Genomic DNA, 15326 nt, shown 5'->3' on the forward strand with positions numbered 1-15326 from the left:
ACTCTGACAGCACATTCCTAAAGCAAAGGTCATGATCTCATCTGCTTGACACCTCACAAAATGTGGGGGCTCAAGGAAGGCGATGAACTAAAGGAAGCACAGTTTCATCTGTAGCTTCCAGTTTAAAAGAAATTAAAAGATAATAGGGCAATTAGTAAAGAGCATATTTTTCAACAGATGTAAATCAGAAGTGATTCCAAAAACATCCACAGAGGTACACTATTACAAAAGTAGATTCAAGCCCCAGAATACTGAAATAAGTATAAATGCTGCATATTTAAAGTATCCACCATTCACAGCTCTGATTCTACATTTTGTGTGCACTTCTGTCAAATACAAATAGTATTATGTGGCTTTCAAAATGAAAAAAAAAAAATGAAGAATAAAGACAACTAAATTCAAGGTCAAAAAAAGTCTTCACAAGTCCTGTTGTATTTAGGTTACAAAAGAAAATAGCTGATATTCGGTAGGTCAGGAGATTTTCTGTATCCACCCATTATGTTTTACTGAACATTTTGGCAGGGGCTTTTCTGGCAAGGACTAACGAGACAGAAGACAGAAATAAAAAAAGCACCTTACAGAGACCCTTCCACATTGTTGTGTTCAAGATCTCCCACTCACACCAATAAAACCAGAGTACCGGTTACATAAAACTATATGGTTGAACATCTCTACGATGATGATGAAGACCATTTTCTTGTGGGATTTTAAAACTAATTATAAGTTTATAATTCAAAGAACCTCTTGCTGACACTGTCGAGTAACTGTGGGATAGGGCTAAGTCTTTTAACTAGGAAAAAAGATATTCAGGTCTCAGGGATAGAAATTAAACCACAGTCACAGCCGTAACCTCCAGAAGTGGACAAAATGCTCTACAGATGTTTTAAAATCACGACAGGTCCATCTAATGCATATCTAATTCAAAGCCAGCAAAGGTTACCGCCTGCCTCGCAGGAGCTGCAGGCAGGAGCACTCTCAGGCTCTGGAAACAGCACTTTCTCCAGGGCAGGTTTGGGATGGCCAACATGCTCCAGCTGCTGATAAGGACCACCAGAAACTTCACATCCATTTGAGTGCAAGGTGGCTTTTTTAGATTTGCCTCCTCTAGGCAGCATTTATATTTAAAAACATACAAAGAAATCCAAATACAAATCCCAACCCAAGCCCCTCCACGTTGCACTCTCAGTGCTTCCTCTAGAGAGATCATGGAAAAGAAAATGATCCTTCCCATGGCAAAAAGCGGTGACTTAAAACATTCCTGGGAAGCATCCAGATATTATACTGATCCTACAGTATGTAGAACAAAATAGCTTATCATTCAGATTATGCTCTTGGACAAAGCTGGATAGCTTCAAGGACGAGGGAGTTACCCTAGATCAGCACCATAAATGTTATTATATATGAAACAGCTGCAAGATAAATTCTTTCTTATTACACATAGGTACAGTTGTACTTTCAGCTGTCTCACTGTTGAAATACTGTACGTCTTACACAGATTTCTCTATTTGTAAAATACACTTACAATTCTTAGTTGCATATGAATGAGTAACCCCTTACAGCTGCAGCGCATCGAAACAAAAACCAATATCACACCAGATCTGTGGCAAGAGCCAGGGCGTCGAACTCCTGCAATTCTTCATATGAAACCTTCCTTAAAAATGGACTTGGTAAACAGGGAAAAATTATTAAAGAAACTAAAAAAAGTCTGTTAGTTAAATGAATGGTGCTATTAAGCGAACAAAGCAGCTTCACTGATTCATAAGTATGCTGCTTGTGACCCTTCTTTGCACTCTTCACCTCTCTCCTATTTTTCCTTTTCTTTTTTGAATCATTTGAGAGAAATCTTCCAAAACCTCTTCAAGGAAATAGTCTACAGCCACAAGACTTTGTGCTAATGAAGCTCCAGAATTACGAAGCCAGAGGTCAAGAGCACGTCTTCCACCACGTCTGGGCTGAATTTGAAGTTAAAAGGGCTTCTTGACTTAGAGGGTGAGTAAAGCAGGGGAAAGAATAAACTCCAGCTGAAAAGTTTACTAGAAGCAGAAAACATTGGATATGGAGAAAATCTATAAACTAACTCAGTTACTGGTGCCTCAGAAGCCATTTTAGTACTGACTGAAAAGCAGCCCATCCTGTTATTTCTTTTCTGATAACCCACATCAAAACACACCTACCCAATATCGAACTAAGGCAAATAAAGGCAAAAGGAGAACGACAGAGTGACATAGGCGCTGTTTCTGCTCCAGTTGCTGACTGACAACACTGCCATCCCTTAACATGGTTTTATTTAGTTATTACAACCATCTCTCTGTAAATGACACTTAGGATTATTTAAGATTATGTTGTAATCCTTTTAATCCTCAGTGCTTTAAATTTCAGGCTAAACACCAAAGAGCAAACTAGCACTTAGCAGAAATATTTAAAGCATGTGATTTGAACATAAATCTTCTTTTATTCACCACTCCTCTGATGAAGACCTAGTGTATCGCGTCATTCAGCCAGCAAGAACAAACAGCACCGTATCTCACTGCAAACTGCTACGTTTCCCCGCATCATGCGAAGCCGTTTCCAACCAGTTCTTTTCCTTGGTGCTAGCTATATCATCAATAAAATAAATGAAGGAAAATCAGGAGGTTATATTTTAAGATGTGCAGATATTATTAAGGAAAACTTGAAAAAGCCCCCACGTAATATGTTCCTCAAGAACAGAAATAAATTGCATGCACAAATTGGATAGTGTGAGAGAGAGATCAGACTTATCCTGTTAAACAGGGAGTAGCTCAATTACAATGAGTGGAGTAACACTGCTGAAAACCTCATGATCAAGACCAGAAACCCAAATCTTCCTGCCTGAATATCATTTACTTGCAGTGTCCTCTTTTTTTTCTTTTCCTCCCGCATCGATCATGTTTCCAATTAGTTTTCTTTATGATACTCCTCCACTCCATCTTCTTGTTACCATCCATTAACTGTCATATACTTAGATTTTAAATTCAAGATTTCCTTCTTTTTCTTCAAATCAAAAATCTCAGTAGTCATTTTCTATTTCTAATCTATAATTCATGAACTGAGATTGAGCACCCATGCTAAATCCTACTCCTAGCACAACATATTAGCAGAAAGCAACCAGTGTTTTGTTTGAATCAGAAAATAATGTTTTATTATTCAGAAAGTAATGAAATAAAACCCCACCAACCATGCTTTTTTACCAGTCTTTGAGGATATAATTGTACATATTTCCGATCGTTTCAAAGTTAGGCAGCTAATGTATTTAATCAAATAGCAAATGTATTTAATCAAATAGCAATGCAATGCATCTATATTTAGGTTGCAAAAAAAAAAAACAAAAACAACTTAAAAGTCACCCATGTTCTTTTCATTTGAACAAATCTATTAATAAGTAGAGATATATTATCAATCTTGTTCCCACCCACTAGGGATAAGTAGACCATCAGAAGTGTTTCCTGAAATATTCAGTATCCAGGTACAAACTGACCTCTCCGCTTTCGAACTCGCCTTGGATTGCCTCCAGACTATCTCATAAATCTTCGCTCTCTCTCTAGTCCCCTTCCCACTCTATCTGCTCATGTAGCACCAGTCTCGTTCAGTCCTTTCCTTTCCCAAAATGTCACCACTACTGGTGCCAAAGCCTTCTCCTCTTTCGCTCTTACCATCTGGCACAATCTTCTTGTAGCTCTCTGTCTAAACAATGCTCCATCCCTTTTCAAAATGTGTCTTAACATATGTCCTTCCTCCCATGCTTTTACTTCTTAATGTCTCTCCCACTCACTTATTGGCTTGATGAAGACACGTTTTAATGGGTTCAAAGAGTAGTGCATGAGTTTCCTTTCTCACATTATTCTGATTCAGTGGAGTTACACCTCACACTAACAGAAGTGAGAAGAAAATGCATTGCAAATTCTTCGTACAACCGGTTCGGTAAATCAATAGCGAGCTTCATTTGTCTTTGCATTGGAAATGTATTAGCTGCAACGAATCACCCCTCCAATATCCATTTCCAAACAGACATTTTGCTTACTGCAAAATGAGAAATAAACCTTAGAAGCTCAGAAGACCTGTCAGTGTGCTCAGGGGGTTGCAGGAGTGAAGGCTAAGGTTATACTTAATCACATTCCAAGTGAAAAAGCTGAAGATTGACAGCAAAACCAAAATATTTATTCTAAAAATACCTAGGAAATGACAAAGCTCCAAGTGTTGTCTCAGGACAACCTGAAGGATGTGGGGGGTATGGACTCATAAGTCTCACTGTCTTGAAGAAGAGGAATATTTCTATACATTGCATGTGCTTTAGAAAGATGTCTAGAAAAATAAACCTTGAAAAAGTCTCTGTAACACCCAGTTGACCCAAAGAGGTTTCTTTTCAAGAAGCCACGTACAGTCTCTTAGGGGGGTTTTGTGTGTGGTGGGTTTTTTCTTAAACCCCAGACCCAGGCACAGTTGGTTCCTCCAGCATGTTTCACTGGAGATGATGCCAAAGGACTATCTGGTAACTAACAGTATCTTAACCCTGACACGTTCCCTTCTGTCTTTCTCCTCCGTTTCCTGTTTGTATTGTTAAAAACTCTTAATGTTAGGACTCTGGGAGACAACCCGGTTCACAGAGAATAAAGTTTTGATGTGGTTTGATGCAACTTTTAGTGAAACAAAAAACCCAATTTCTACTGATGTTCATGGGAGCTGGATTATGTCCAAAACCTGAAGACGTTGTAATAAATATTTTAGCCCCTAGATCCCGGAATGATAACCTTGCAGTAATGCTTTTCTCGTCCTTTCATCTTCTTGGGCCTTCATCCTCCCTTTCAATTCAATGGGACTGAGACGAAGTAATTAAATAATATTATTTTCCATCAGTGAAGAACAGTCCTATGAGAAATACATGTCCTTCTACGCTGGCCCTGACAGAGGCAAGCTTTTAAAATCCTTCCCTCCCCTTCCAGAAATGAACCTGGGTCATCACCATCTGAGGACCCTGAACGGCAATAAAAATAAACAGAGCAACCGCACTGTGTTGGAGCAATGCTTGTATAAGCAGTTTGAAGAAGTTGTGTTTATGGAAGTCCTTTAGGTCAAGATTCTAGGCCTGAACCCAAAGCAATTACCTACTAAGTTTTAAAAACAAATTGAATATAGAGAGCATTAATCAATAAATCAACAGGTTCTCAAGTGTTTAGGAGACTCAGTCATCAGAAATCCTTCTCTTAGAAAAATAGTAAACTGATGCTTGGTAAAATGTTACACTCCTGTATTGGTAAGGAAAATGTTGTATTAAATCAGCCTCTAGTTATTAAAACCAGGGAAATAAAACATACCTCTTAACTTAACAGAGTTTATACTCAAACGAGCAATGAAACGCATGCGTTTCCTCTTACCTGAAAGACATTCTTTCTGCTGGATTTCTCAGAGGTCCACTCAATGCGAGCACCACACAAATCCACACACTCAGGTTTATGTCCTGGTTTCTGGAAAGAAAAAAAGAAAAAAAACCAACCATGAATATGGCCTGACTTTTCACAAACTGGGAGCAGTTATCAGATAAAACAAGAATAGATCAAGTTTAAGTGACAGATTATTGTAGCACAGCTGCTGGTATTACTGAAGAGAGTTCATTATTCCCTGGTATTGTTAAAGACACCTCAGGAGTAGTTATTAACTCAGAATTAAGGTTCTTATACTAGATAAATAATTTTTAAAATAATTAGATGCTTTAAAAACCCAGTCTAATATAACATACAAAGATCAAAACATAAATGCATACACATTGACCAGATATTTTGAATGCTTACTTTGTAAAACCTCTTGAAAAGCCATTGGGTTTAAAGGTAAGCTTTTGTGGGTTTTCCAAATGAAAATTTAAGCTAATACAGCTGGAAAGGACACAAATTAGACGTACATCGTATCTGTAAGATAAGCCATCCACTTCCTCTAAACAAATTGTTATTTCTAGCTTTTGGGGAAAAAAAAGAAGGAAAAAAAGGCTTGGAGGGCATGTGTGGCACCCAGACAGAGCTCAACACTGGGGTAGCTCCACACAGTTTGCTGCTTCGCCGTGTCAGTCCGCGCATCCCGGAGTGACACAGCTCTGCCTCCCCAGCTCCTCCGTATGGATGCAAATAACGCGAAGAGCAGATTTGTTTGCTTGTATCATTTACATTGCTGGGAGTTGGTGTAAAGCACAATAATCCTCATTTGCCACCTAAGCTCCTGCTCCAGGGACTCTGCCTGTGCAGCAGTCCTGGCAAAGCCCACGTAGTTCAGAGTGGCCTTTGTAGATTAAGGTACTGCACATCCCAGACAACAATAAAAATACTACTGTTAACAGTATAAGGCATAAATAATTCCCTTTTGGGTAGAATAAGGAGTAACATCCACACAACGTAATTAGTCAGCTTGATGCAGCTTTTTTGCCCTGTTGTTCTTAAGCCATTTTACCTTAAAAAATGGCATTAGTGGTAGGAAAACAGACTTAATAGAAGTGAACAGTGGCCAGTCCAGCATCAACCACATAATCAGTTTTCCAAAGAATGTTCACTGAATGTCTCTGATGTTATTATTAAAGGCTAAAAAAAAAAGAAGAAAAGAAAATAGTGTGTTCTGCAGGGTGCTTTTGAGATGGGTAGAAAAAGACCTATTTAGGTTAAAAGAAGCAGAGTAAGATATCCTGGTCAAGTAATTTGCAGCCAGTGTCTCTGGCAGTTTTCAGTACTGGAGTTGTAATTATGGTTTCCATTTGCCAAATCATAAAACCGCCATGGTTCTGCTCCTCTAAAACTGACAGTCCTGTGTGTCTGTGATCCTTTTTTATTATTATTTTTTGTTTAATAGAAGACACATGCTGTTCAAAACAGAAGGATGTTCTTGTGACTAAACCACTGGAAGAGCAGGGTTTGGACTTCTTTCCCCAACCTTGCCTCAGACTTCCTGCCTGGCCTCTGACAAGAATTTAATCTTTCTGAATTTTTAATAACAGAGCAAAATTGCAGTATTGATACTTGATTTTACAAAGAGGCTGCAAAATTTAATCAGTTAATATTTGCGTGGCAAAAGTGACAAAATTGAAAAAAACCAGACAAACCCCAACCTATTAGTATAAACAAATTAATTTTTAGTATTCTGGTACTATACTTTTATAAACAGGGCTATGGTGCCTCCTTTGATTAGATCACACCCCTTGGCCAGGGTATACCCCAGGGAAGTTTCCTCCCCAGGACTCCCTGCAATGACCAGGTGTGCAACCCGTCACGAGCACGCGACACAGCTGGGTCACCTTTCATTGAAAAAATTACCCAAAAGGATCGTTTGAGTCTGAAAACACTTTAACAAAGAAGGGCAGCTTTATTCCACCAGCAGAAAGAGTCAAGAAATTTTGGAAACACATAATGCAATGAAAAGGAAAGATTAAAACGTAGACAAAGAAACAGGAAATAGTTTCTTGATAGTGAAGGGTACTGGGCTACAGAATATTTTCCTCAGGAAAACTGCCATGGCATTTCACGCTGAAGTGAGAAAAACCAATGGAAAGCCCAGGGAAGTTTTGCAGGAAGACGGAACAGTGAACTCTATAGGATTTTACCATCTCTAATTTCTATGATTGTACAAAAATGTATGCAGCAGCAGAACTTGGCCTCCTCTGTGCACTCAGAGCACACGCCGGTTAATTTTGTTGTTGTTGTAGCAGCAATCTGGAGTTTGTTTACAGCTCTGATTTTGTAATAAGCGGAAGAAAAGTATAAGTACATGAATCTCCCTTTCCAGAAAGAATGGGATGCAAGCTTACGGTGTTGGAAAGATGAACACCCTTCTGCTAGGTACAACAATCAACTGGAAAAATTATCTTTTGGGGAATTTAGCAGTTCTGACCAAAACAGGATATGTGGCATCTACGAACGCTATAGGAGACTCATGGGTATGGCAGAGTATATGAAGCTTCTGATGAAAGCTACATGCAAAACCATTCAGATCCATCAAGCCTGAAACCATCCACTGCCCGCACCAGCCCTTCTTCTGCACGTGGGCAGCTCCACACAATGGGAAGCCCTGCTTAAATCCATAGGGACCCCCAGGAAAATTGCCTAGACATTCACTCTGGCCTAAACATTAGCTTTTTACACGGCTTGCTTTCCAGTTTATGCGTTACCCAGAGACACCGCAAGGGAGTAAGTTAAGGTTACTGGGAAAGCCTGAGCACTGCGTCCTTGCTTTGTGTTTTGCAGTCAGAGCAATTATGTTATTTCAGTGTTGTTGGAGGGGGTTATGCTGTAAATTGATACAAGTGTCTGCTACAATGAAATCTTCCTAAACATGAATATGGATTTCAGCAGCATTTTCACTCACTAAATTACTTTGCAGATGGGCTAATAACCTGAGGTTAAAATAACCTCTGTTGAATAAACTATCTCAGGGAATAAACAGGCCACTTTTTCTTGGTCAGAAAGACCGGTTCATAATAGAATTTAATGCTGGTAAGAAATAATGGAGCTGTGATCCATTTAGATCACAACGTCCTTAATTTAAAATAAAAAGCGAGTTATATTCATATCAATGCTAAAAAAGAAGTGTATCAAAAGCATGACCACAAATGATCAAGGCAGCAGCAAAAGATAATGATGTAGCTACATGGGATGCAAACTTGCATTTTCAGTAATGTTTGTAAACAAGCTCATTTTCTGAATCTCTCCTCTGTGTGCTTTAATTGTTCTGCTCTAACTATTACTACTAATAATCCCAGATATTGTCACTAGCATCACCAGAAAGCTATGGATCCCAGTTTTCTCCATGCAAATCAATAGGAAAGTTGTTATAGGGAGTCCTACATCTACAACCGTACAGAAGAACAACAAAAACTCCTGTTAGCTATTACTGGTTCTTTGCACTAGTAAATTATTAAAGATTTTGGTAAATATAATTTTAAATCACCTCTAAATGATATCTTAATCAAAAGAAGAGGTATGATTAGAATTTGCTTTCGTTTCCCTCTGTCCTGTTGCCTTTATTGTGAAATCTCGTTCCTCTTATAATGATGCTGTCTTATTCTAAATTTTCCCTTCATGTACAGTATTTAATAGTTAATAATTAATGAATTAATATCTTTATAATACAAAGGAACATCAATCTTTTTGTTAAGTCACAATTTTCCTGCTAACAATAAAAATGCTTTGTTATAAGTCATACTATCGTGAATGAACATTGCCTCTATTACATTATTTAATTAATGGTTGAGCTGCCCTTTTTCCAAAGTAAACTATAGCTTGGGTTAAAAAAAAAAAACAAACAACAAAATCAGTAAACAAATTATTTCTAATGAATCCTTTTTCTATTATTTCCTTTCCACTATCAAAATTATATCTGGTTAAATGGTTTACAAAGGAAATAAGCATTGCATTTGCTTTATCAGATGAGATCAACATGCCAGTTTAGCTTTTTTTGATGTGTGAAATGTAGCTTTACGAAATTGGGCTATAAGCTTTTGAATACTGACAGCTCTTGCTGTTTTTAAGCTTTACCCAATTTGTTTATTTACCATTGCATATAAGTTATACGGAACAGACAAAAAAATGTAACTTTAACAGCTTTTTCTCACCTAGGGAATGTTGAGTTCACAGCCTCCAATGTTCAGATCTAGCATGAAATAAATAAATAATAATAAAAAAAAACAAACCACTTACTTTTTCCCCCATAATGAGCAAAATATGGGATCAGAATGTTGTGCTCTGCCTAACACAGGAGGCAGTAGATGTTATCTCACCAATCGTGAGCACTGGGGATAAAGTGAAACTTCAGGGAAAAGGACTGACTTCTCAAAAGATCCTTTGTTGTAACAAACCTTAATTTTTCGAGTTAAACAGATTGAGATCTGGGCCGGAGTCATATTCTCCAGGCAAGTCTACTTCAGTATGTAAATCTTTAAAAAGCCAATGGCAATTTTAACCATGTGGAGGAGTCTCGGAGCAGAATCGAGTCTGCTGTGTGGTGAATTTTTGCTGGTGCAGTTATCCCCTGGGATTTGGGTGAGTGCTTGCAAAGATACAGGAGAAGAGGTGGCAGGCAGAGGTATAGAACAGCTAGTCAATTTTAAGATTACTCCTAATAAGTTCACCTGAGACCTTTTTTTAAAATAACGTCTAATTCAACTTTAAGAAAAACAGATGATTATAAAAAAAAAGATATTAATTCAAGCTATACTGTTTTCATGGCTTCAGAAAAGTAGTATTTTCCAGCTGAACTGGCACAAACATGAGCAGAAAGTACCAGATTTCATCCTTTATGTGCTTTTATCTTTTCTCTATTTCTATTTTTCTGCGACACTCATCATCTTTCCAAAAAAAAAAAAAAAAACAAACCAAAACAACCAAGGCATGAAAAGGTGTTCTTTAAAGCTGATTTTATGGCAGGTGGCCTTGATAGATCAAGAATATATAGAATAAAAGGTTTGTATCACCTGCCACAGAAAAAAATAGCTTATTGTTTGTGACTCCTGCCAAAGAGAGCACCTTTGTGGCCACCCATCATGCCAATGAGATTTGGCAGGTTTGATCAGGCCTTGAGAGCCTTTCACAACGGGGCTTTGTCAAACCTGTCCCTTCACTGCCCACAGTGTCACGCATTTACCAAATTCCCCTTTTGTTGCCCACATTCAGGTTTGTAGGCTCAAACTCAGCAGTAACTGGCAGTGAAGGGATACGAGCCGTTATTGCTTGCGCAACGTAGCTGTCACATCTCCGAAGACTAAGATCGGTGGTCTTTCCTTGGGGCACAATAAAAAGGTACTGCAAATTTCACTTTGTAGTAACTACAGGCTACAGAAATTGCATTAGCTGCATTAGATGGAGTCATAGAAATATTCAGGAAGGTTAGCAGGATATGGTAGATGTCACATTTGTACTACGATAAAAAAAAAAAATCACTTTGCTAACTTATAATGTTTTCTGCTTTGGTAACACCCTATATTAAGGTGCCATTTATAAATAATTTATTATTATCTATTAATGTGTAAGCCACTTTATAGGATGGTAGATAACAACTTAAATTCATGTATTAAAGATGCACATACATGGTTTAATACAATTTACGTCTTACAATATCCTTTGCAACAGATTCTCATCGCATCATCTGTTAAGCATTTATTACTAATGCATTTTATAACATACTTTATAATATATTATTTGAGGAAGTAGATGCATTTAGTGATCATTTTCATGAATAAGAATAAAGCATTTATAAATGGCACCTTAATTTAAAGTGTTACCTTCACATTACCGGATAGTCACTCACCATTTGTCTCACTTTGCAATTATTCTCAAAATGCACCTCTTAATAAAGGACATGCTAAGTCCTATTTCCTCTCATACACTACATCTGATTAAAAGTTTATCAAGACATTTCCCTTCAGCTGCTCTCAAACCTTTGAAGGTTGCCAGCTCAGTCTGAATTTGTCTTATGTAAACACCAAACTTTTAATACTGAAATAGCAGTTGCAAGGAAGATGAGGGCATTGGATGGTTGATTGCCTACCAGGTTGGCCAGCGCCGGCTGCTTGGATTCTTTGTAGAATTCCATTTTCCGAGCTGTGAGAACAATCCAGGACGTGGACCAGTTTTTTCTTAAAAATAAAATAACATTTTAAAAGGAAAAATTAGCAAGGCATGAAGGCAGGAGGTAAAAGATGCTCTATTTGTAGGTGGGGTTTTTAAAAATTATTTAAATTCAGGAACAAAAAATGTCTAAAGTCAATATCACCAACACACTTCCATCAATATTGACGGAGTTGCACCATCATAATCACACCTGAATGTGGCCCAGAGATTGAAGGCCTTCCTTCTCCTCGTTCATGTTTTAAAGCGTATCTATGTTCCTTTTCCACCAAGGTTTCTTAACCACAGCAAAACAGTGCAACTATTCACACATGCTTAAATTTCACATATAATTAGAGGAGTCCAATAGCTGGTACTCTTCTGGTAATTAATATTTAAAATAGAACCGAGTAGGAAAAATGCAATTTTGATCTGCTAACACAGAGCTCAGCAAAAGGTCTGTTTTGAAAGGCCCCAGATATTTCCTCCTTTCCCTAAATTTAAAATTTACAGGAGAGCAAGGAAGATAAGAATGATATCTGAGAGACATTTAAGTAACCATTAAACATCAGGAATTCACGGTGCAGCCCCAGCGAGCTGGTAAGGTGCTGGGGCCAGGGAGAAGTCAAAATGTACATAGATATGTGGAACAGCGTCCCCTGATGCAGAACACAATAATCAACTCAAAATAAAATCCTATTATATAAATTACCTATAGCGTGATATTTCAAACCGCTGCATAATCATAACCAAGTAGATCTGGTCTAATAGAAAACTATTTTTAGATTACACTCTCAATGGTCATAACACCTGATATCAACAAAAACACTCATGAAGCCACTAATTTCTTTATGTGAATGTAAATCACAAATCTGAAGATTTTAGAATAAACGTGAAAATGGATCTGATAAACAGGCTGCTTCGCGTGAATGCTGCAGTGCGTTAAAAAGGAGGGAGCTGCCGGTAAGGGCAACCAGGGCCCAGGGAAGAGCTGCTAGAAACCCTTTTTCCTCTCCTCTCTTCCCTAGCCCCTTTGAGTTTTCTCTGTTTAGGTATTCCTAAGTAACTCAAACACACTCTTTTTATTCTAGCAAAACCTGGCTTTGTTCATTTTTCAAAGCCTGTCGGTCTTCTTAGCGATGCTCACTTCCAGATCCATCTCAAAGCTCTGCTGCACTCAATATCCCATCAAACTGCCCATCAGGCATAACAACAGGCAGTTTTTCTATTAGTGACTCTCCTATTCAATATGTTTCAGTCATCAGCTTAAGGAGCATAACCAGTACTACAGATGAAGCCCTAACGCCACTGACATTATGAGAGGAACTTGCACTCACTTCAGCGTGGGCAGGATTTCACTCAGCATGATCTAATGATCGTCCCTAAAATATGGCCAACAAGAGGCAACAGTGAAAGACAGTCTCTGTAGAGGAGATTAATACGTCAGAAGAAAATAGAACTGCATTTTTTATGCCAAGTTAATGGGGAAAAAATCAAGAGAGAGACATTGAGAAAGGGAAAGAAACAGTAGGGTTTTAGAAAAGTACCTGACCCTCACTGGCAAATATTCCCCCACAAGAGGAGAGTGTTTGTAAGTCACTTTGAAATTTCCAGCTAAATTTGTTACCACTATAGAACTGTATCCTCATCTAACGTGAACTATGGTCATAGCTATGGGTTGTGCATATTGGCATTAAGAACAGTTCAACCTCAGCTAATCATTTTTTACAGTATCTTTAGGAAACAAGAGCTGTAGCTGAGAATCACCATCAAGGCAGTGAATACAAGTTGCTTATTAGAAAGAGCAACTTCAGTTCTTTTCAATTTTTTTTTCCCTACTCATAAAAGGACTTGTAACTGCACAGGGGAGTAAGTGGCCAGGCACGCTGCTTGTGCGGGTTTAAGCAGATTTTCCTATGGGTTGGATATCCTGGATAAATATGGATTACTGAAGGATTAAAACCCTTGGGACACAGCTTAGATTCAGTACCCAGCGACCACCAAGTGCTTGACGTTAGCTATGGAGAGGAACATTTCTGTGTCATGGCCGCTTCTACCAGCCAGGGATCTGCTTGTTCCAGCTGTTCGCAGGCAGGTTTTCCTACCTGAGAAATATAAATTAGCTATTGTATTTTGAGGTCCCAGACTTGTGTGCAATCTTCTTAAAACATTCTAATTTCTGATCAAAGTAACTGGGAAGTTTGCCAGGATGTGAAAACATTTCATTTCAACCTGGACCTCATTAAAAAAAAAAAGGTCAGTGATAATTATTTCTTAAGTTATATAGGTGAGATGTTTTATCTAAGTTTCATTCTGAAATTTAAGGAGAGAATGCTTTAATTCCATCAGGAATAAGAAAAATCAGTGGTTTTGCCTGAGAGTGTAGGAATTACAGAAGCTATGAGAATGCAACTCAATCTCACCGTATTATCTAAAAAATTCCCCCCCCCCCAAATTTAAATTCCCTCGTTGTTTTATTCTACAGTTGTTTCATTTAAAAAGTGACATTTTAAAAATCAAAACATTACTTTTGTGACCTAAGATTAAAAGTGTATAAACTAGTCAACATTTTTACAAGATTGTCCATGAAGCTATCAGAAATGTTTAAGGTCTATTAGCCTCCGTACAGATGGGCACACACATGGCGACCTAAGATTTTCAAGATTTTCACAATATTCTAATTTCTGCCATGCAGCACGAACATGATTCAAGAAATCACTTCCAGCCACTGAAGAGCAAGTCCAGGTAAGTGAAAGGAGTCAGACAAAGCGTACGCAGTGTAGGTGAATGCCCGCTACCCATCCTCTCTCTGTATAGAGCCATAAATAACAGTATACAGAGAAGACCCAGCTAGAATTAACAAGGATATTGAGTGAAGTCGTCTACAGCTACAAGGTTAAAGTCGTGGTTGGAAGCCGGTGCTGGCGACCCTCTGCGAGGTGCCACCCAACTCTTGGGGGCTGCAAAGGGAGCCCCAGGCGCTGCGGCTGCATTTGCATTCTGTCAAATGAACACCTGATGGCAGCACGTTATAGCTTCAGTGGTGTTCACAGGCTCCGAGGCTACTTAAAAATACGAGACTATTTAATAATACAAGTGACCGAGCCACACTGCCTCCTCCCTGCGCCCACGCCAAGGCGGCATGCGATGCCAAGCCATGGAGATGCTTTGTGCTAAGGGCACCTGAGCTGCTGGGAAGGTAAAACTGCCTCCTTGTCTGGGCTTGTTCGCATGTGATGCCCAGCCTATGCGCACCCTGCAGAAGAGCTTCTGCCAGTGCCTAAAGTAGGGAACAGAGTATCGCTGGCTTCAATGCCTTTTCCCAAAGCGCAAGTTACACCAGTCTCTGATGGCAGCCAGCTGCAGCAGGCTTGGCCATGCATTGGCAATGTTCTTGCTTCAAGTGAGAGGTTGGACTAGAGGACCTCCAGACTTCATTTTCAATGAACATTTCTAGGGTCCTTATGGTTTAACACTACGTAGGTATGAGAACTTATCACTTGGCTCCTTTCTCCAGGCAGAAACAGTAATATTTCGCAATATTCTCTCATTCTCATTGGTAACACACAGTGCTGGTCACACCGCTGATACTGCTTTACAGGCATCTAAATACAACAAACCATAGCAAATCCTTCCAGAAAAGGCAGCATTATTATTCACATTACTTTCTACACAAACAGTGCTAAGCAAGTACGTGCTGACCACTTTTGATAATCTTGGCTTGGCATCACCACATGG

General features: G+C 38.7%; 1 protein-coding gene across 15 annotated transcripts in view; it reads right to left on the reverse strand.

Annotated features, from left to right (window-relative positions):
- ARHGAP15 (Rho GTPase activating protein 15) overlaps positions 1 to 15326 on the reverse strand; it is a 347486-nt gene that overhangs the window by 266748 nt on the left and 65412 nt on the right. For all 15 annotated transcript variants that reach the window (XM_075092818.1, XM_075092815.1, XM_075092816.1 and 12 more), the window contains 2 exons: positions 11530 to 11617; positions 5391 to 5480 (listed from right to left, as the gene is read on the reverse strand). In XM_075092818.1, the coding sequence (XP_074948919.1) occupies positions 5391 to 5480; positions 11530 to 11617 (178 nt within the window). The remainder of the gene's footprint in view (positions 1 to 5390; positions 5481 to 11529; positions 11618 to 15326) is intronic.

The sequence above is a fragment of the Phalacrocorax aristotelis genome, chromosome 5 (genome assembly GCF_949628215.1).
Source record: "Phalacrocorax aristotelis chromosome 5, bGulAri2.1, whole genome shotgun sequence".
Classification (NCBI taxonomy): domain Eukaryota; kingdom Metazoa; phylum Chordata; class Aves; order Suliformes; family Phalacrocoracidae; genus Phalacrocorax; species Phalacrocorax aristotelis.